General features: G+C 48.8%; 1 protein-coding gene across 1 annotated transcript; it reads right to left on the reverse strand.

Annotated features, from left to right (window-relative positions):
• Positions 1 to 258: 258 nt before the first annotated feature.
• LOC149335133 (uncharacterized) lies at positions 259 to 21,448 on the reverse strand. The gene is made up of 19 exons (XM_089553753.1): positions 21,372 to 21,448; positions 19,619 to 19,701; positions 17,120 to 17,265; positions 16,651 to 16,721; positions 16,062 to 16,235; positions 13,710 to 13,767; positions 12,024 to 12,180; positions 11,857 to 11,906; positions 11,038 to 11,270; positions 8,414 to 8,598; positions 7,501 to 7,738; positions 6,424 to 6,477; positions 5,181 to 5,317; positions 4,756 to 4,847; positions 4,090 to 4,190; positions 3,032 to 3,183; positions 2,363 to 2,473; positions 748 to 864; positions 259 to 472 (listed from the first exon to the last, which is right to left on the reverse strand). Exons 1-19 carry the CDS (start codon positions 21,446 to 21,448, stop codon positions 261 to 263), a joined length of 2,448 nt encoding a protein of 815 aa, XP_089409879.1. The 3' UTR covers positions 259 to 260.
• Positions 21,449 to 22,103: the final 655 nt, after the last annotated feature.

Consider the following 22,103-nt stretch of genomic DNA (forward strand, 5'->3'; position numbering starts at 1 on the left):
AAATAAAGTCTTTGGACATTGACATTTCGCTTCAAATGAAATCGCAACGCTGCCGCTTCGAATTCATAGTAGTACATTTCACGCAGAAAACGGCCACAGGCAAAATACTTTAGCTCTCTGTTGCTTATTGGCCTCTACGCATCTCAAGTTTAAAAGAGTCACTTGTTTCAACGATACGGTAGGAAGACTTCCCTTCGCACTCGTTGCTGCCTATTCAAGCACAACGTTCCTCTTTCCGCCACCAGGGCGGCGCCAGCTGTTCACTTGAAGCACTCGGCGGCCGAGAGCAGCATGAACTTCTCGAAGAGGTTTCGCGACATGAGTGCGCACACGTGCGAGAGGCTGATGAACACCGGCTCCAGGTAACGCAGCCGTCCCGTGTCGTAGAAGACGTCGAAACGCTTAAGCGTCACATCCTCGCGTTTCAGCAGCGGGCCCAGCAGGTTCTTGATCATCTCGTCGTACGTCTTGCCTGTGCAAATAAATAAACTGGTTTTCGAAGAAAGCAAATAGCGCAGTATCTGTCTCACACATATCGGCGGACACCTGAACCGCGCCGTAAGGGAAGGGAGGAAGGTGGGAGTGAAAGAAGGAAGAGGTGCCGTAGTGGAGGTTTCCGGAATAATTTCGACCACCTGGGGATCTTTAACGTGCACTGACATCGCACAGCACACGGGCCCCCACAATCGTAATTAAGACAATGCTCGAAGAAGTGCAAGAATAAATTCGTAGAAATGGCTGCCGTACCCACTACAGTGTTGTCGACGAGTGATTCGGGGCAGTGTTGTATATTCGAGGAATGTACAGGTACGAGCTTGTCCTGAGACGAACCTACGAGCAACACGTTCTTGAAGTACTCGAGACCTGTTGATAGAGACAATGAAAAAAAAAATAACGAGTCACCTTAAGAGTTGGATGCAATAGGATTAGAATTCACATTCATCGCAGCTCCTTTTGCAACTTCTGTGTGCGTTCGCGTCAGTTTGCAACTTCCGGCCAAACAACCGCCATACTCGGACTGCTAGTTGCAGTAGCAGGTGCCCGATATGTTGTGACGGTGCCGACGTTTGCGTATATCACTTTTTTCTATTTTTTTATTTTGGCTCTCTATCGATATTCCTGTACAGAAACTAAGTTGCTCACAGCCCAGTGGGCAGGCTGTGATGACGTCGCAAGGTCACGTGACCCTCTCGACCAATCAGTAATTCTCCCCTGCTATGGTGGACAAGTTTCTCACTATCCATTGGCCAGGTTGCCACCTGCCACGGTGGGCAGGTTGTGTTGACGTCACAAGGTCACATGATCTCTCTCGACCAATCAACGAATTTTGTCACAGACATCGGCGGGGTTTTGGTGTGACGGCAACCCTGTTGCTTATAGCATTAAAAAATCACTGGCGACCAATGGGATTCATGCGGCAGAGAATGCGTTAACACTAGTGTTCCCCCTGCTGCACGGCGGAGCTGCTCCTGCTCATGGCGCAAGATCGTGCGACCACGTGACGTGATCCTGTCCATCAGTCACTGTGTGGCATGCCGCCGTAAACCCCCCTCCCCCTTATCCTGGTTCAATCCATCAGTCACTGTGTGACACGCCCTACCCCCCTCCCCGCTCTCCCGACCCCACGGATCTGATTGGTGAGCACAGAGTTCCTCTCCCCACCCGTTGCCTCCCACCCTACCTTCTCTCTCCCTCCACCCTCTAGAGTGGAGAGGGTATTTCTCTCCGTCTCCACTTTTCCTACTGCAATTAGGGCTTCACACGCCAACGCTAACGACGGCATCGCAGATACTTTTGTGCTAATGGTCATTCTAGTGCGAACGTGGTAAAGGGCGGGTAAAAGAAAGGAATAAATGCGCCGCAAAAGCGTGCGCAATTATTCAAGTAGGATGTAAAATAATAGTTCTGCTGGAAATAACTGGGCCAATGAAATATTCAGGTGGAGTACTGCTTCAGGGGTTACGGTTTTATGTAAACGAAGGCATACTGTTCCAGTGTAGACGCTAGCTCTTGTTGTTGACCACTCGGGGTGCAATCATCAGCTGGATTCACTGATACGTGAGCTCGATAGGTTTATGTTTGGCCGGCTGCCATTAAGTGGACCAATCGTGATAGCAGTCGAGGCGACAAGCAAAGCATCAGCCAAAAAAAAATCGTCCATTTTTTGCCCCAGTTTGTCAAACTCAGAGGTCTCTTAGGACATCGCGCAGTTAATATAAATAGCTCAATTCTTTAATGAATGCGCAAAGCCATGTATCTATCTGTAACCCTGTACCATTTCTAACATTATTAGCGTCGCTTAAAATGAGTCCAACGATTATTTTTCTTTTCGTCTCTGCTATTGTTCGCATGTTTGCATCACCTGGTGCCCGGCTGAGGATATACAGGTAGCATTTCCGGATGTCCGCGGAGTCTTGAAATGTAAGCTCCTTCATGGATCCTTTCATGCTGATTTTGGACAGGACAGAAATCTCTGAAACCGAAAAGAGGTCAAACATATGCAACAGTAACAGTTTTTTTTTAATGTGGCGCTTTCTACCGCTCCTGTATCAAAGGATTGGCACGTGCAAATGCTACGTAGATTCCGGAAGTGTGACTGTAAAGGCATGTAGTCTCGTGCCTTGCGGCAATACGAAGGTTAGAACCCATGGGCGAAGCTGGAGATGGGTGATTGTCCCTCGTGTGAGATATTTTTCATTAAAAAAAAACTTGTATCCCTCTTTTAACCCCCCTCCCCCCCCCCCCCAAAAAAAAAAAGCAAAGATCATGTTAGGCAAATAACTGTGACCGCTCTAACACAGTGTTCAGCCCACGAGAGTCTAGAAGCTGTGAACACCCATACACGAGAAATGGTTTAAACGACACGATGCTGCTATAAGAAATCAGCTGAGACGTTGGCTTAGACTCATCTCTTTTACATACTGTCTTGTGCTTGTACATTATTCATGCTAAAGCATCGATAATCTATGTATTAGGCCCACGAGATACCAAACTATCGAGCCAGCAAAGCTATTTGGGAAGCGACACTCACGGAACCTGAGGAATCTGTTCTTGACGTAGACGACGCCCAAGTGAGGACCATTGAGAGAGAAGAAAGTGTGTAGGTTCCTGATGTACGGCCTCAGCTGAGCGCAGGTGAGGGCGGCCCGAACCAAGACACAACCAAGAGAGAAGCCCACGAAGCTGAAAAGAAAAATTGGCTGTGGTTTAGCTCTGGTTAAACCTACAGTGACGCGAGAGCTCCGCCGAGACGCCTACTTGTACAGCTGCGACACCTCTCCCCCTCTCCACTCCCCCCCCCCCCCCCCACTCGACACGACGCATGCGCACAGCTGTTGCAGCTCGGTTTCGCCGGCGCGCCGCGCCGCCGGCAGCAGCAGCTGCTCCGCACCACGTGACCAACCGGCTCAAGGCCACGGCGCCGCCACGGAGCTGAAGGGGTGCCACGCTGAAGACTCCAAGAGCGGGCGTAGTGTAGCTCTCGCTACAAAACGCGAAATCGGGAAAGAGGGAAAAGGGGTGCATATGTGAGAAGGATGAGCATGCCTCATGCCGACTGCTCCACGACACGGGTAAGATAAAAGGAATGAATATACGATGGCCGAGAGAGGGTGGGCTTATTCAATAATAAAAAGGGAATAAAGAAAATACGGGTACCGACCGCTGAAACCTCGTTTTTTTTCGGACACCTGAACGCCAGGGTTGGAGGAAACAGAGTAGAGAGGCCAGGAAAAGGAAAGAAAAAGCTTGTGGTGACAGGAGAGGGCATATAAGGAGGGAATGAAATATTGGTTGAAAGTGATAAGAAAAAAATGCAGTGATGTAATAACACTACGATCTGCATACACAACGTATGATAAATATCACAATGGCAACAGAGCATGTTTGGCGACTACATAAAAATGTACGCCTCAAAATGGCCTCAAAGGATGTCCTTGATTTTATAACATTTCACTCCGTGTCCAAGTAAAGGAAAAAAGCGTGAAATGAATGAATGAATGAATGAATGAATGAATGAATGAATGAATGAATGAATGAATGAATGAATGAATGAATGAATGATCAACCAATCACTCAATGAGATACTACCTCAATTTGAAGTTCGTAGTGCCGATATTGTCCAGATATGAGGCAACCTCGATGGCCAGCCTAGCTCCGCAGACAGAAATCTCGTCAAATGTCTGTTCTTGCTGTAGACATGACGAAGACAGAGGCGTGTAAGCAGATATCTACTATAAAACGAAAATTCGGTGGGCGCCAATGTTCAACACTCTCTGCAAGGTGCTCGGCCAGTGGATGATTTTAAGCCCTTTGCTAGCGAACCAAGCATGAAAGTTTTGGTCATTGCGTAGTACTGGTCGCCTAGTACCAAACACTTTTGGGGCAAAGATTTAGCGTTATGTTCACTATATGCAATCGATCAACCAGTTTTAGTCTAACACTTCCGTCCACTTCCTGCCGAAATCTTATTTCCTACATTCGTAGTGATGAGAAATACACTGGATAACACTAATATTATATCTGTTTTCTCAGCACCTGTTTTAAACGACTTGGTCTGGATAAATACAACACAACGCACATTTTCCCATAAAGGGCAAGCGTCCCATCAGGGTTGTCAGTTTTGTGCACGATTCCGTGAACTGAGTCGCTGAACGCTCGCAAAGAAGCGAATAATTCAGAATCCTACATTCGGTACCGTTAGTGCATCCACAAACGCTACTGAAGCATTCCGTCGTACCGAAGTAGACAACCTACCTCGTTGGCCTCAGACCAGATGAGGATATGCTTGGGCGTAGCTATCAGTAGCTTCATCCACCGCTTGGCCCAAAAAAAGTCGCTGCTTTTGCCTGTCAACAAAAAATAAGAAACCAAGAGGCAGCGCAGGCAGGTTACGTCATCGCAGTCTCTCTATCGAGCTTCTCATGGCGATCTGAACCTCGGTGGCAATTGAAACGAATAAGATCTGTCACGTTTCTCACAAAAAGAATGCACTAAAGTTGAAAACACAGCTTAAATGTGACGGCGTGAGCTAGAAATTATAGCATCAAGCATGCCTTCGCTTGCGTCAAAGTCAATGAAACGTTTTTCAAGGCAGCTTGAACAGCGGTTTCTACAATCGGCAGTATCTCTAAGAATGAGCGCGTCGCCACAATACGCAATACGTCTGTACAGCAGCGCACCGCCAAGGCCGTTGACGAACACGACGAAGTGGATGGGCTCAGCGCTCCTGTAGACTGCCCCGATGGCTTCGCAGCTTCCATGCAGCTGACGGAACACCAGTGACCGCTCGGCCAAGTTGACGAATTCGGGATCCGACCTGGGCCATCCGCTTTAGCTCAATCATTCGTTACATCTTTACTCCCGTACTAGTCCAGCTTTAAGTCTCGCGCTTTAAAACTGCCTGTAAGACTCCCCGGTGGTGATGGCAACAGTCTCTGTGTTTGCTAACAGGAGGCTCAACTCCTCAAGGTGATCTACGAGTGTCGCTACCTTCAGCCAGCCGCGGCCTCCTTGTGCCGGAAAATTCCCTTATCACACCAGCTCCACTGATTCCCTGCAGCACTAAATCACGCCTCGCTAACCTGTGTGACAAGGTTGAAACAAACCTAACAGCCTAAGGACGCCGGTACGCGTTCCAAGTGCAGCACTTCTACAATCAGCAACGGAGAGAATTGCTTTCATTCGTAGTTACCCTCGGTTGCAATGACGACTGTACTCTTACCTGTTTCTACAAGCGCGAAGCGTAGCTAAAGGTACGGCTAGCGTTAGCGACTGAATGGTTAATTCAAAACATTAAGGGTTCTGACACAAGTGTCTTTAGATTCCACGAAGGGTGTGATTGATGATCTTGATAGGCGACACTATGAGAGCCAAGATGGCTCTACATTCGCAGGCCGCTTTTTATCGGCGCACAAACCTTTTTAATCAGGCCTCTGACTGCTTGCCACAGAGCAGTTCAGTCTTGTACGACTGTGCACAAAGTTAAAATTTGGACGAAATTCTACGAATCGTGGTTGCAAGCGAAATGACCTTGGTATACACAAAATAGGGCTGTGCATTTCGACATGTACATCCTTTGTCAGAAGTGCCTGGCCCACAGGGTTCGCTGTGGAGCCGTGTAGCAGAATACCTAAGGGTCCAAATGATTGGGCGTTTCCAAATTATTGACTTCTCGTCGATCTCTGCGAAGCCTGTGACCGCCAAATGTGCTTTGGATTCCTTGCTACAGGTCTCCACAGCAAAAAGTGCGTAAAGAACAACATTCAATCCAAGATGTTTGCGATTTATAATGAAAGTTCGAAGTACTGATGTTTCAACATAAAAGTGCCCAGAACGACCAGTAAAAGTATAAAATGGAATGCTGATGACATTTCCTCTGTGGTGTTATTTTGTCGTTTTGTACAATTTCGTCATTCTACTCACATGACCCAGTTCGTGCTCCCAAAGAGGTTCAGGCGAAGCTTGAGCTTGCGATACCTGAAAGAAAACACCGACCACCAACAGGAATGACGCACAGACAAAGGAATGGGAGCTTTATTTTGCTTTCCTAATTTTTTTTTTTTTTTTTGCAGCGTGATTGCCGTGGCAGTTATATTTTTATGCAGAAACTAGCCCGCGCAAAAATCTATCTGCACCTCCACGTTTCCTAACAATCATCGTGCGCTCCCAGAAGTGTATTTTTTAGGCTCCTCATTGAGAAGTGGTGCGGTTGGTAAAAAGTTATCATGGCTTATACAGGAACAACTAACTACAGATGTCTGAGGGCGCGTAAAAGAATCTCGGGCATCATTTTGTTGCGGCTCATTTTCGTTTTATTATTCTGCTTGTTTCCTATATGTTAGCACCACCTTTGATCAGTCCTGGCCTCACAGGAGGTTGCGACCAACGGCAGCATGGCAGGTAGATTAAAATGTACCAGTTAAAGAAACTGTCAAGTGTTTGCACCCTACTACGCAACGCGCCAAGTTCAGGGAGAAACTGTCGCCGTGCTGCTGGTTCTCCTTCGCTAATGCTTAAGATCTCGAAATTTTGTGGCAGCTTGGGCTACCACAACGATAGCAGCGAGCACACGTTTCCATGTGCGGCGCTGCTCACACGATGACATGTGACCTGATGTCAACGGCCTACTCTCGGAATGTTGACGGTGCAATCTTAATCCTACGTGGGAGGGCTCCGTATAGCAGCTTTCGCTGTAAACGACCTCAGAGGAGGGTCCGACAACAAAAAAAAAATTATCACGGGCGATCAATGCGCTTCATGCATATATAGAGTAGGCGTGAGAATGTGGGCTGAGTCTTCGTATGACGAAGTCAAACTTCGGTATCAAGCCATAATTCGGTATGACTTGAAAGGCGCCCATGTTCACGGCAAAAGATGACAAGGATTTTCTTTTTGCATTAACGCGACGAGCATGTAACTGAAGCGAGGACCTGCCGTATGAAGGATCGTGGGCTCAGGTCGTACCTGCAGGAGCCACTTCCTGTCGGGCACCCTGCTCACCTGTTGTAAGCTCGCTTGTCAGTCTCTACAGGCATCTTCCTGACTGGAGGTGTAGACGCTGGGTCGGCCACTTGCGAGTTGGAGAAAAGCATGGGCGTGTAGGAGCGGGTAGGAGACCCGGATGCGGACACACTTCGAGAATGGTGGGTCACCACTGCCTCACCAAGACCAGCTCCGGGCGAGTCGTTACCTCCGGCACTGGACGGCACTCCCAGGTGCACTTCCGAGCTGCAACCTGCTGCGAGTCAGTGTACAAAGACGGGACACAGGTCATAAACCACTGAAGAGTGAACCTAAAGAGCGTTGTTTCTCTCCGGAAACTGTAGAAAGGAAACCAAGTCCGTATTCTGAAACCACTTTTGTATGTTTGACCGGTTCCTAATTGAGCAGCACCTGGAACGTTTCCCGAGAATGGCTGAAGAGCATTAGTGCCAGCCATATGTTCAATTATTCCTTACTTTCCACCAGTATTACGAAGAAGACTAAAGACGTGTGGTAGCCTATACCCTGCACCTCCACCAGATGTCCCGTGGTGGTTACTGCAGTGCGGCGAACAGAAAAACAGCGAGAATGGCTTCTAAACGGCTCTTTATTTGGCTGACTTGTGCCCGCAAAGAAGTGAATCACTCGGTGGCGGCGTAGCAACAAGCGTGCTCAGCGGTCGTCGAACAGAATGCCCGCCGTTCTCGGCCGTGCACTTTTTAAAGCTGATAGCGAACTTTCGAGATAAAGCTTGGAAAGTTACTAGAACGTTCTGGAACAACGTAGAATCACTCCGCCTGGATGCGATCAATCGAGATAAATCTAGGTGCGCCTTGCGTCCCAAACAAAGCGAGAAAGCGGCGTGCCGGGAGCTTTGAAGAACGAACAAACTGCAAAGATTCGCGGCATTACTGCCCTGCTCCTCCCTCACCGTACTGCGGGATGAGTCCACAAAGCGGGCAGAGGTCGCCGAAGAGGTCGTAGTTCTCCTCAAAGATGACCACGGGTCGGGAGGGGCACTCGTCCACATCGGGGCAGAAGGCCTCCAGCGGGGGCACAACGGAAGAGAACTGGAACTCCCGGATAGCCTTCGCCAGACTGCGGTACGCGCCCGTCCTGCGTACGAGGCGGAGTACAGGAGCACAGTAGGAGGGCAATCTTAATCCTCATCAGTCGAACTAGGTACACTGCTAAAGTGATTGAGAGTATGCAACCGTACTTTTTGAGGGGACTGTCTCCGGTGATTATATACTGCAGAACAAAGGCCTCTGCCATAGAACAATCGAGTCTGCCCTGAGCCAACTGCGGTCAACTTATCCTTGGTAACTTCCTAATCTCATCCGCCCACCTGGCTATCTGCCGCCCCCTTCAGCGTTTGCATTACCCTGGAATGCATTCTGTTAATCTGAAAGGCTATCAGTTACCTTCCGTTAAAAATACATGCCCTGACCATGCGTGTCGAATGGTTAACATTATCTAGCGTTTGTTTCCTTAGCCACTCGTCTCTTATTCCTCTCTGTCAACGTTATCCTTGCTATTTTTCTTTCAACATGCTCGATCTCTGCTTCCGAGCTGCAGCCACTCGTGGGGGGAAAGAAACACAGAACTTCTCAGGCAGGCTCACGTAACCGATGGATTTCGCGGCTCTCATAGCGAGCGGCGGGCGGCATCGCTGCGTTTGTCTCGCCTTTTAATCTCTCTGTCGGCAGCAGCCTCCCACCATTTTCTCTCTCCACTTCTTCCTTTTTTCTCCCATCACCGCCGCTCTATTCGTTCTCTCATCTTTCTCACCTAGCCGCTTCGATTGGTGACCTTGGACGGACATCCACGCGACGGCTCAAGGTGGGCTCCGTAAAACGGCTGGCGCCGTAAAATGCAGAACTGAGTCTTATATTGATGGGAAAGTACCAAAAAAAAATTGTGGAGTTTAATCCTGTTAAACCGAAGTTGCCGAGCGAAAGGTCTGTTTTGCTTGGTTTATCTCGGTTTAAACTGGTTTAGCTTTCCTATCCTGCCAGAAACTGAGGAATGACCTGAAAAACCTCATTTCACCTGTTCAAACAACTTCTCTGTGTTCTTCCATCGGCGCGGCAAACTACAAATGGTAGGGTTTTAACTTAGTTCAAGATAAGTTGTCGACCGAAAGCTCTGTTTTGCTTTATTTATCTTGGTCTAGCTTGTTTAGTTTGGTAGCAATCACTCGGTAGTAATCTTCATAGGCGTGGCACGACTGGCGAGGATATTAGTTCGATAGTAGTATCAGTTATGAAGACAACGACGTGTTTTGCACAGTGCGAGTGTGTGTTGCAGTTTAACACGAGGCGTGGACGGCTGCGGTGATAGCGTAGTGCTCTCGTGCAGAGGTTAGCGCCGCTGATCTGTTTGCGCTGCCGCGGGGTCGAATCACAGTCGCGGCGGTATTTGTTTTATATTTAAGGTCATTTCAAGGTCAGGCTTCAGCGATGACTCGGCTTTTGCAGCTTTGGTCGTGAAGTAGAGCTTTCGCTCAAAAAAAGAGAGCCAGAAAGAAGGGAGTCTCGGAGAGGGCTGCGCCACCACCGTACAGGCGGCCGACGAATACCGCGCAGTAGCTAGAGCGGCGACAACGCGAACAGGGTGAACCTTTAACTGCCCTCTTGGACGGGGTTCGTGTAGTGAACTTACGAAGGCCGCTCAGTATCTAGAGTAGCAAGCATCAGCGCGAAGTAGCTGCCGCCGCGGCGTGAGATTTGCGACCAATGACGGCTGATTGTTTTTACTGAGCCGAAGTGCAGCTGAACAGAGATTTTTGTCCCCCACTTACTGTTGCTGAGTAGCGCGCTAATTGCAACAATCCACATCCAAGCATCTCAAATCACCGCTCTACCAGTAAAGCTTACTTTTTATTACGTTTCGTTTCGATTTTCGCAGGTTCTATGAGACTGACCGATCAGTGACCGCAGTGTGTGTCTAACTGCCACCTCGGTGATCCTAGTCCATACATGAAATTCGAACAGAGCTCATATACCGCAAAGAGCTCTAATACGATCATTATACAGGACGGAATGCCTTGGACCCGTGCACTTGTAGCCGCGTTACTATTTTTTCATTGCCAGCAAAACATCAGTGCGAAGCCGGCGAAGGAAAAAGTTACCGAAGATACTTTGGAAATTGTAAAGTGTGCTTGGCGAAAGCCTTGAGGTCAACCCACTGCCGCTTTACCGAACCCCTTGGCGCTGAATCACTCGGCCGCTTCGGAGCCATGCGTCTCACTCACTCGACTGCAACGAGACGTCTGGCGAAGGAGCGGCGGTGCAACTGCCACCGCCGATGCGCGCACGCGCTCGTTCTACCGCTACTGTGTGACGTCACGGTTGCTATGCACAGCTGCGCCCACCACCGGCGCGCCGGTTGCTAAGGAGGGGAGGAGGTTGCGTCGCTGCGCGGAGGAGAGGCCACAGTTGGCACGATTCCAGCGCACGGGCGGACACCGCAAGCATGGACAGACACCGCGAGCATGAGCCATTAAAGGCTTTCGCCTTAAAATCTAGACACGAGCTGAACATCTCCGCTTACAGGCATCCCCGGGAGGAGAGGACGCTAGCGCAGCGGTCCCTGGCGCAGCTGAAGTAGAGCTCCTGGAATCGCTCGGCCTTCCTGTGGTAATAGTCGGCGCACAGCGACTGCTTCACACTGGACCTGCCGACGACCAGGCGCAGCAGCGACTCCCAGAGAAGGGCGTTCAGGCAGCACAGGGTGGCCGCCGTCTCCCTCGCGAAGTCCACGAACGCCGGCTCGCCCGTCACGGCCTGCGCAGAAACACCGGAACAGCGTCGAAGACACTGGCACGCTTCGTTCGTTATAAGTATGGGTCAGATGCACAAAGCTGATCATCCGTGACTTCGGACGCAAGCCGTCACTTTACAGCGAACGCACACCAACCTGCAAGATGCATGCAAACAGCTCACCTAAGATGGGCCTACGTGCAACCAATATTTACAGGCTCTTCCGATAATGCCGCTCGAAAAAGGAACACATGTGCGTCAGAAGGACCGAAAATGGAGGTAGTAGTAGTAGTACTGTTGGTTTATTTAAAACAATAATAAAAAGGTAGGAAAAGGTCGGCATCTGCCATCACTACGGGAAGCACCTGAGCTGGGGCAGCGCGAATAGAGGGATAGCAGGAGGCAGACTGGAGAAATGAGATGAAAGAGGTGAGGGGACAGCAAGAAAGAATAGGGTGAGAGAGGGACTATATACAAGTATTCTATTTACAAATTAACAAATGTACAGGCGGAGGTAAGCCCATAATCGTATTGACTTTGCTGAGCTGTTTCCCACCGGCGAGCTTCCTCAAAATTTGTTTCCGGTCAACTATTTCACGGCGATACTTACTTTAGATATGCACTGTATCTTCGCGAAGGTAGCTTCAAGGCATATCTTGTCTGCGAGAAGAAAGCAGTGCAGCTTATTGTTCAGCTCGCTCTTCAAGTCGGGCAGCATCGCTGTTGTCCAGAGCTCTAAAGGCGAGGCTGACAGTAAGAAGGCAGGCCGGTACTCACTGAGAAAACCAGCGTCGTCCTGCGGGAATAGGGCTTGGAAAGCCTGGAGCACCATGTGGTGAATGCTGCCAAGAGTGGTGAGCATGACGTAGCACATCTCTCGGTGCACCAGCCTCGCCGAGGCGACTCGACTCACTTCGTCCGTTTTAGCCCGCTCCTTGAAAAAGAACACGAGGAGCGACAAAACGAAAAATGAGAACGAAAAAGATTGGCTACGCTAAGTTCTGGTTTAGCTGATGGTTAAGTGCCAGCGATAGCTATTGCTCACAATTTAGCTATGGCGGATTTGTATGGTTTAGATCTAGTGGTCCAACGGATTCCCTTGCATCTACCGATCGAACTCGGTAGTCGCTTGACCCCAAGTGGTACAGCGTTATGTAGGAGTGTTTGGCTGCTGGTCGACTGCTGCTGCAGCTTTACCCCCTTACGCTGGCGTTAGCGACGTTCTCTTTGCATTATTTCAAGCGCGAGTTTCATCTGTTGGGATTTGATGGTAGGCGGATCGGTGTTAGTGGTCGAGGGGTCTAAAGAGGGTTGCTCTTCAGTCTCGTAATAGCTGCCAAATATTTGGCTTCCACTCCTCCGCGCTGTGACATCAGACCGGCCGATGGTGATGTTAATGCTTTGCACAGGGGAACGACTCACAGCAGTCGATATACAAACCTCACTTTAAAGACGCGTACAGTAGCACGATGAAAAACTGGAGCTACCATACACTAATGTGTGATGCAACTCAAGCACAAATAAGAAATGCATCTCAGAAGACACTGTCCGACTAATGGAGTTCACCTACTCTCATCACATCACAGTCAGCTGCTTTGCACGTGTTAACGCGTACCTGTTAGAAGCCGTGGCAGTTGCAAGGCGGTTGAACATGACTACATAACGATAAGCCGATGCCATTGTTCCTAGGACCTACTTTAGGAGCATTTGCCGCTTCATTCTTCAGTTTTATCCGACTTAAGACATTCTGAGCCCTTTGCGTGCATATAGTTACTCCATTGGGCTAATCGCAATGCAAGAACGCCCGTGTGCTGTGTGACTTCAGTGCATGATAACGAACCTAGTTCTTTGAAATTAATCTGGAGTTCTCTGAAATTAATGGCGGGACCCCTGGCCCAGTACGTTCGTTCGCACGTGAAAATCCCTCAATGAAACAAATAATTTTTCAAGCAAAAAATGGGCTTATAGCTTCTGGAAGGCTCCGGCACTTATGTGCAGTAGCTCCTTCTTACTGCTATGTCAACGCATATGCAGCTTCAGTTTTCGGACATCGGAAAAGAAGCGTACTGTCGACAGCAACAGTTGTGTACACCACCCGATCTTCAGTTACACTCGCGGAACCTCTCACCGTCACCACCTCCAGCCCAGACTGAATAGGATGTGAGCAATCTCATTTGGAGGCATGTCAGTTTGCTTCTTCAGATTGGTTATGCTCCGTTTAAAGCAAACGCAGGAAAGTATTGAAAGAGCAGCGACCAACGCTGTAGCGCCTGGCTGTAAACCGCCTTTACTCCCGACAGTATACACAAGTTGATTGCACGGGATACTCAGGATGGAGGGAATTTCAGAGGAAAATCATGCTGTCAGGTGCCTTCAGAAACGTAAAATAACGCTAACGCCTAAACTAATGCCCCACGTATCTCTTTGACAAAGCCCTCTAATAGCAAGTGCGTGTCTACAGACCAGATACGCAAAGAGGGTGTCCTCGAACTTGCAAGATGTCCTGCACAGCTCTGCGAACCTGCGTGTAAAGAACGGAAGGAAAATCAATGATGGCTATAAAAGTGAAAAAGTGAGGCCACGGGTGCACAAAGACCTTCGTATGCTCTCGCAGGTTGCTTCATGCATCAGTCAGCTCCCTGCCGTATTGTCTGTTGTCACCAGCAGCCAGGGCTTCACAATAGTTTGCCTTCGGCTTTCGGCTAGAAACTATTCAATTCAAACAGGCATGTAATAGGTACCTTGGTAAAAGATACCTTGGTAATAAGTAACAGGTAATAGGTAATTATTAATTCTTGCATGTTTGTCCAGAGTTGTGCACGATTTCAGAAAAATGGGGGAAGGAAATTCTTGCAGCCTAGTCCACGCTACGTTCTGACTACCCGCTTTGCATGAAAGGCAGTTGGGCAGTTATTTACGCGGTCAAATACCTTTTCGTTGCGCCTCTGTCAGGAGAACTCACACGGATGATCATGCACTTCGAGGCCCCAATCTTCTTCACATCTTCCTCTTTCTTCATCTTCTTACAAGCTCATGAGGACAGGATTGTTAACCTAATATTCAACAGCAGGCATGTAGAAGTGTGCGCTGTGTTTGGCGGGTCACACAGTTCACGCTCCAAAATGTATTACTACTTATGTGTTATCTCCGTGAACTTGTGCTATATTGTTATCCAGGTCAGACGGGCCCCCACACAGTCTCATATCGCCTGTCAAGGCTATCTTCTACGTGCGCTACTTCTTTGTCGTCTTACCAGGTGTGCAGTATCACCGTACGTGGTTAACGATGTTGCCGTTTTATTGTTATTCAGACCCATCCAAGAAAGGACGGACAGAGGGACAAAAAGATTTCATGCTAATTCGTGCTAGGCCTCGATTACCTTGCTGCAACGCAGTAGGGCATTCCATTAAGCAGCAGGCATCATCTTGACGCGCTTTGTTAAAGGGGTCCTCATTGAAGCCAATGCATTCTTCGGCGCCAATATCTACGCTGGTAAATACATAAGTGTTCCTCTGTTATACGTGTGGGATTAGATGAGCATTGCTAATATGTGTGCTACCACTCAAGCCCGTGCATTACAGCTCTGGCTGCGTAAGGAACGCTGGCTCATTTCTCAACAATCGGCGCCCGCACATGTGCAGAGGATAATCGCAGGTACTGAGCCAGAAGGGATTGACCTCTGAGCAGGTGTACCAGTGCACCTCAGAGAACTGATGGACCTACAAAAATGAGCAGACAGGGAAGTCATTACGCAATGTCTGACAGCCGTGCCCGCTCTGTCTTCGGCTGGGACGTGGTAACTGCCTCGCAACGTCGTTGTAGTCACCGAAGTGTTAGTGCGGAGAAACAGGTCGAGAAGCACCAGAGCCCTGAGGGTCCTACGAAGCAGGCCGCAAACAGCTACAGTGGTATGGACACTGAAATGTTCGCTCTACTTGCTGAAGTCATCGAAACTGCGATTTCAGGTTCGGCTGTTTCGTGGGCATTGTAGCACTTGCGTGCGCATAACGCTTTTCCATAGTTTTATACATTTTTCCTTCCGGTAATATGCGCCGCTTTGGGAGGCTGGTCCTAAAGTACCTACTGTGAGCTCCAACCACAGTTCCTCCTCCCCCTGCGCTTGCTTAGCTCCTGCTTATTATTTGAGAACTTTGCACTTACCTCCAGAGAGAATAGGCATTGGGCCCAAGTGAAGCGGCGCCTTTAACCAATTAAGAAGGAGAATACCACCCTAGTACCTCACTGGCCAGCCAGCGGCTTCTGCTATGATCCTGACTTCACAAGTTATGGGAAACCTGTCTCTCCAACCTCTCTATGCGGCCGACCATCACGTGTCGGGCGGTTCGGCTGGGATTGGCGAGGGGTCATAAGCTCCCTCATGAGAAGCAGAAGTAGCGACGGTAGCACTACCACGATAGCACCACCGTGGAACATTCGACAGGTTCTTCTGCTTCCATGCAGCGAGGCGAGCGGTTGTCACCGTCGTACGTTCCCTATATCCCGCAGCAGGCGCCCGTCGCAAGGGCTCTCCGCTGAAGTCGCGCCCATACCTCAGCCGATGAGTCTGAACCCAGTCTTTCTTATCCTTCTCCTTGCGATGACGTTTTTAGGCTACCTGGCCCACTCTGTGTATTATTTTCACTACCAGTAAATAACAGACTGGTGTACGTCTTTTAGTTGAGCATTCCTACTAGTAAATATATTAGTGTACACATCTTTTAGTTGAACATCGTTCTCCTGACCATGGTCCCCTCCGCCATTAGCAAGCGTGACGTCGGACATCCCCACGAAGTCCCAATGTGTAAATTAACGCACCTGGGTGTTGGCGGGCAGATGTACAGAAGCGCGGCGAACACGGTGATGTTGAGCAGAGTCATGGGGCTGAAGCTTGTCACCAGGGGAACGTGAAGAAACAGCCCGCTCGTTGGATCGAAGTTGAGCACAAGCGTCCTCGTACTAACACACTGAAATTTGTCGTAAAAATTGCCCCTGCGTTGGATGAGAGTACCACTGATCGTTCGACGTCTGTATCGATCGGTAACGAGATGAAATGATTAGTACAATATTTCAGCAATTTACATTTTCATTTCAATTGACTGATATGTCCATTCGCTCACTGGTTCATTGATTGATTGATTGATTCATTCATTCATTCATTTATTCATTAATTCATTCATTCAGTGTAACTCATTAATCGATGTGTATTTCTGAGTGCATTCAGACCTTTTTTGATTTTTCCAGTAAACTAAACCCGAGTCTCTAATACGCACATATTTCGCAGGAAACTGTAAACATCAGTTACGCCATCGACGCGAGAAAAACCTCAGTGTGTACATTTTGGTTGCATGTACGCGTATATTGTGGTCGTTAAAACGCATACCTAAAAAAATGAATGCTTTGCTACCTGCATTCCTCTGTCGACCGGAACACTTCCACTTTGAAGCAAAACGTGAACCTTTTAAAAGCTTCTCGAAGCTGTAAAAAAGTAGAAATACCTGTTAAAGGCAAATGCAAACTCGCAAACATATCTCAGATAGAAACGGTTTAAATCCTGGATGAAGAAATACTGCCTATGAAAGTGAAGTTGGCCAAAGTGATCATAGCGATTACTTTGCAGGTAAAATTTTTGGAGCAAGTTTAACAGAACACCCTGTGTACACTTGGTGAAATCATTGGCCACTTCACTAGCTACGTGTTTTCCCTGCAGGCGTTAGACGTATGCCAACATAATATACTCTGTTTCTGATTTTTTCGAGCGCCAAGATCTTCAAGCTCTTCGAAAACATATGACAGTTTATTCTCGATAGTCATGCACAATAATGAAGGACGCCTATTGAATGTTAGCCACCAGCGAACAAAGCAAATGAACGAACCATGTGCAGGTGTTCCAAGAGGTGCAGCTTGAACGAGAAGGTGTCTCCGAATTGAATCCTGCGATCGTGCGGTCGAAGCGAGCAAGTCTTGCTCACCCCGGAGCCGTTGTGAGTTCCGGCCGGAAAACTGCACCTGTCCCGATCCTCTGGAAAGCGGACGCGTTTTCCAATTGATTAAAACTGCGGGATGTATTTAAGCCCACAGTTAGTAGTCATTTGTACCTCTACGAAAGCAGCAGCACAGAGTACTTTAAACATCTTTTCGGGATAATTCATATCGTTTGGACATATAATTCTGAAAGAAATCCCAGACAAGCGGCTTAACGAGGCATCCTAGCTAGATGCATTAGAACAACCAGAACAGAAACAGTTTCACTGCCCATGCATACAAATCATAATAAATTTTGGCACCTAAGAAAAATACGTCTACGAAAATCATGCACGCCCAACTCACAACTGTGCCATTATTGGGCTCAGTGACGATCGACTCGTCCACGACGAAATAAATTCATCGCAAGGTTGTCTAATAGTACAGGCGGTGGTAGTACGTGACTGAGTTAACTGTTGGTAGGGCTAGCCTTGTATATGACTACCCGCAATTGTTGACCTGCCGCGGTGGCTCAGTGATTAGAGCGTTCCACTGCTGAGACCGAGTGCGCGAGTTCAATGCCGGTCTCGATGGCCGCGGTTCTATGGAGGCGGGAGGCAAATGACGGTCGCTCTTGTGCTGTGCAATCTCAGCGCTTGCTAAGAACCATAGGTGGTCGAAAGTATTCCGGAGCTTTTCAGTGTAGCGCCTCTCCCTCTTCCTTCCTTTCCTTCTCCGTGCCTTCCCCACGGCGAGGTTGAGGTGTCCACTTAGAAGTGAGGGAGATACTGCTCCTTTCCTTTCCGAAAAACCTTTTAGAGCGAAAGTTCTACTCTTACCATACAAAGCTGAGGGTCATGTGGCTATGAAATTTGACCTTCAAACCAGGAGGAGAGGAGGCTTGGCTCTGACGTCATGCCGCGTGACTCGCCACGCCTCGCCACAGCTGCATGTGTTGAGCCGACGGCTCACGCTCGCTCGCCTTGCAACTATCGAATCACGTGGTCAGTGCTTTACCCCGGGCGTCCGAGCTTGAGGAGCTGATCTCCCGGTTCGTCAGACCTCGGGCTATGCGATCTGCGTCCTCGTTCCCCGGATTCCCTGAACGAGCTGGGACCCACGCCAGTTCTACTAAATGTTGTGGAGTGCAAACACGCAAGATGCGGGCTGCCGTCTTGCCTATGACATAACTAACTACTATAAGGATAAAAGAAGGGTTCATCCGCCTCCGCATGCGCACCTTAGTAAAGCACAGGCCACGATGCTAAGAAGGATCCAGACTCGATTCATTTTAAGCACCCACATGTTATCATTTATTACGAACGGGGAGTATAACCCCGCATGCCTAAATTGCCAGTAATTGGCAACCCAAGATCACATATTATGAAGATGTGAGGTCAAGCCTCAACCGCTCCTGCCAGCACCCTCCTAAGAGAGCTGGAATCAACAGCTGCTGAAGCAGGTGAAGACAAAAGAGTAAGCTTTTGTTAATGGGGTCCTGGAGGTGACTCCTTCATGGGGGTCACAGTGAGGTACAGTCGCGCATGACCTACAAATCCTTGGAATAAAGTTGTTTATCTCTCTCTAATCACGTGACTCGCTGCACCTAACACCACAGCTGCGTATGCGGAGCAGACGGCACTCTCGCAACTGTCGAAAACCACGTGACGCGCCGTTCGCTATATAAAATCGTATGGCGTGTGCTTACCTTCACACAAATCAGTTGATGAGCAGCGTGCCGGAATTAATGCTTCAACGATGTATCGTAGCCGTCAAGCAGAATCTGATATCTTTACGATATGGAAAAGCTATAAATTGGATAACCATACTTAACAGAGCTTTCGCTCGTCTTATTAGCTTCAGCCGGGTTGAATCACGCTATTTTTTGGGAGCCATTGCTCCGTCCAGCAGTGTCATATTATCTAGACAAATTATTATGGTCCAAAACGTTTGCGCCGTAAACGTTTGCATTTGAATCAGTTTATATGCCACGCCTGCTACAACACACGATGTCACTCTGGTTTGGTTTTGGGGGTTTAACGTCCCAAAGCGACTAAGCCTATGAGAGACGCCGTAGTGAAGGGCTCCGGAAATTTCGACCACCTGGGGTTCTTTAACGTGCACTGACATCGCACAGTACACGGGCCTCTAGAATTTCGCCTCCATCTGAATTCGGCCGCCGCGATGTCACTCTAACCAAGCAATGTAGAGAGACATTCCACGCAAAGTGAAAGAAGCTTCCCTAGATCTCATTCTGCTGTGGCTTATCTCAAATCAATCCCAATTATCGCGGAATTAGTTGCAATTTCGAACTATTAAACGACGTAGACCTCGTGAAAGGTGATTAGGAACGATCAATACGGCGTGCAATACGCTGCCTCAGTTAAAAGATTCAAGTGGGTGCAACGTACCCGTTTCCATGAGGTGGACATCACACAGCAGGCGACGTCGGTCTTTCTTCCTTAGCAATGGCGACAAACGAACGTTGTAGTAGCTGGAAAAAATTCCGAGTTGCCAGTTTATTGAACTAGAAAATAACGACACCAGTCGCCTATGATATCGGTGCGATTCACTAAAGAGAATGTACTACCCACGCCAGTGCACCAGTACGGCTATCCTGTATCCTGTGGCATTTCTTCGTGCATATACGGGGCCAAAAATTGGAGGAAACATTTAAGCTTAGGCTTAAGGATATGACGCGACAGCGTAATAGGTTAATTCCCCTATATGTAGAAATGGTCATTTGCTACTTCAAATTCATAGATCCCTGGAACTCCTCAAACCCCTTCTGGCTCCGTGGCGCAGCGGTTAAGCGGTGCGCCATTGCCCTGTGGTGGCAGGTACGAACACCTTTGTGCCTTGTGCGACCCAGATTGCTCTTTCCGAGCGGAGCGACCAATCATTAATTTAACTGCCACTTGTCACGGTGGTCAGTTTGCTCACTATCCGGTGGGCAGGTTGTGATGACGTAGCAAGGACACGTGACCTAGGTGGCCCATCCGCCTCCTAGGTTGCGTCTCTGGGGATTTTTTGGGGAATTTTTCAAACGGTCAAAGACGCCGGCGCCGGATTTTGTGCGACACGAGTTCCTTAACGCTGTCGCGTTGAAATTGCAGGGCGCGCGGCTGGTAATTTTTGCATATAGGTGCGCTGTGTGCCAACGATCGCCTGATTTCACTAGAACACGCAAGAAAGCCTAAATCCGACTTTCACTTCCACAAGTGCGGTCTAGGGCCGTTGGACATTAAGCAGGCTATATGATTTGGCTGCTGCTCGCGTACCCGTGCATGTGAGAGGCAGCGCAGCTATTACAAATACAATTCATTTTGAAAGCAGAACATTAACTCTTTCTTAGGCCACCGCCAAGACCGTTTTGTTGTATCCCTTGCCGTTGGGGAACTGCCCGGCCCGACTACGCCGGAGCAGCCGGAGCACCACCACGTCAAGCACCCGCCACGTACTCCGACCAACCCCTTTATTCACAGTTCATGATGAATCTATATAAAGATTTATGAGTCAGCTGACCAGATAGGGCGCGTGCCTAGCGCCACCTAGTTTATATAAACAGAACTACAGAATACAATACCACAAGTTTCAAAGCGATGGTGTTAACGCTCCTTTTGGGCAGAAAATCCCGCGTCGACGAGGTCGTCGTCGTCGGCGATGTGAGCAAAGGGTGGCGTAGGGTGGCCCAGGTGTCCCACCTCTGGAGAATCAACATAGGTGGGCCACCTAGGTCACGTGACCTGGTGGCGTCATCACAACCTGCCCACCGCACTGTGAGCAAAGTGACCACCTTAGCAGGTGGCAGTTAAATTAATGGTCGGTCGCGAGAGGTTGCTCGGGAACAGCGACCTCGGTCTCACAAGCCCCACCGGTGGCAGCACCTGTCATCGCAAGGCAGCGGCGCATGCCTTAACTGTTGCGCCTTTTCGCAAAAAGTGGTATGAGGACTCGCGGGGACCGATGAATGTAAAGTTGAGAATGACAAATTCCACGTATATGCGCATTAACTAATGAATGCTGTCGCGGAACACCCTTAAAACGGAGCTTCAGTGTCCCCTCCATTTATTTTGTTTCACTGCTTGCGCGTCCTGCGCTTAGGAGTTTTGAGAATGTTGAACGCATGGTGCTCTACCAACAAAAGATACATATCACACTTACCCGTCAATGCGGTCGGTAGTGAAAGTGAAGTGGCTTATTTCAAGCACAATTTCGATAACAGATTCAATCTTACTCATCGGTGCGCCGGGATCACCCTGGAGCTTCTATTTCAGCCCTTTAAAGGGTGAACAGCCATGCCAGGCTGTAAATAAAATGTAAGAAGAAAGTTAACCGTCCGCAGACAACGTACAAGGTAACACAAATGGAACGCCTTCATGCACTTCGACCACATGCCAAAGATACTACGGGGAATGCAGGCCAATAGTTGGCATGATTTACCAGCTGGACGTCTTTCTTTAGGCCTGGAGCGTCTAGTCCCACCCTCGGCAGCTGTCTAGTTGACCTTGGCACGAAGACTGCCGTTTCAGGACCGAAACGACCTCTTCGGACCTCTTCGATACACTACCCCTCGCTTGCTGCCTTGCACGTCGGCTGCGGATTGGCTCGGCTAGATGCACCGCCACACCAAACATGTTGATACTCTCAAGATCGGGCAGATATTTGTACTTAAAAATAAAATAGCGCGTGTTTTGAGCTTTCTGCGGCTCATCGGCGGCGCATATGATAGAGTTTGCCCCATACATCATCTTTATGATCGTGAAGAAGACAGAGAAGATTATCAGACTGAACCCGCGTCATGCACAGCTTTATGCACTCTTTTTCTCTTTTAAATCCACGCCCTACTTGAGGTACAAAGTCCACACAAACACCTCCTGTACCCTCTGCCACCAC

Source organism: Amblyomma mixtum, chromosome 7 (genome assembly GCF_055824585.1).
Source record: "Amblyomma mixtum isolate Tamu chromosome 7, ASM5582458v1, whole genome shotgun sequence".
NCBI classification, from domain to species: Eukaryota; Metazoa; Arthropoda; class Arachnida; order Ixodida; family Ixodidae; genus Amblyomma; species Amblyomma mixtum.

Bases quoted from the DNA above. Each gene is read 5' to 3' on its own strand.
- LOC149335133 (XM_089553753.1), bottom strand. From the start codon at position 21,448: ATGAGTAAGATTGAATCTGTTATCGAAATTGTGCTTGAAATAAGCCAC. The intron at 17,266-19,618 runs GTACGTTGCACC...TCCGCTTTCCAG, and splicing joins TGTCCACCTCATGGAAACGG to AGGATCGGGACAGGTGCAGT. The intron at 473-747 runs GTACGGCAGCCA...TTATTTGCACAG, and splicing joins CGTCGACAACACTGTAGTGG to GCAAGACGTACGACGAGATG.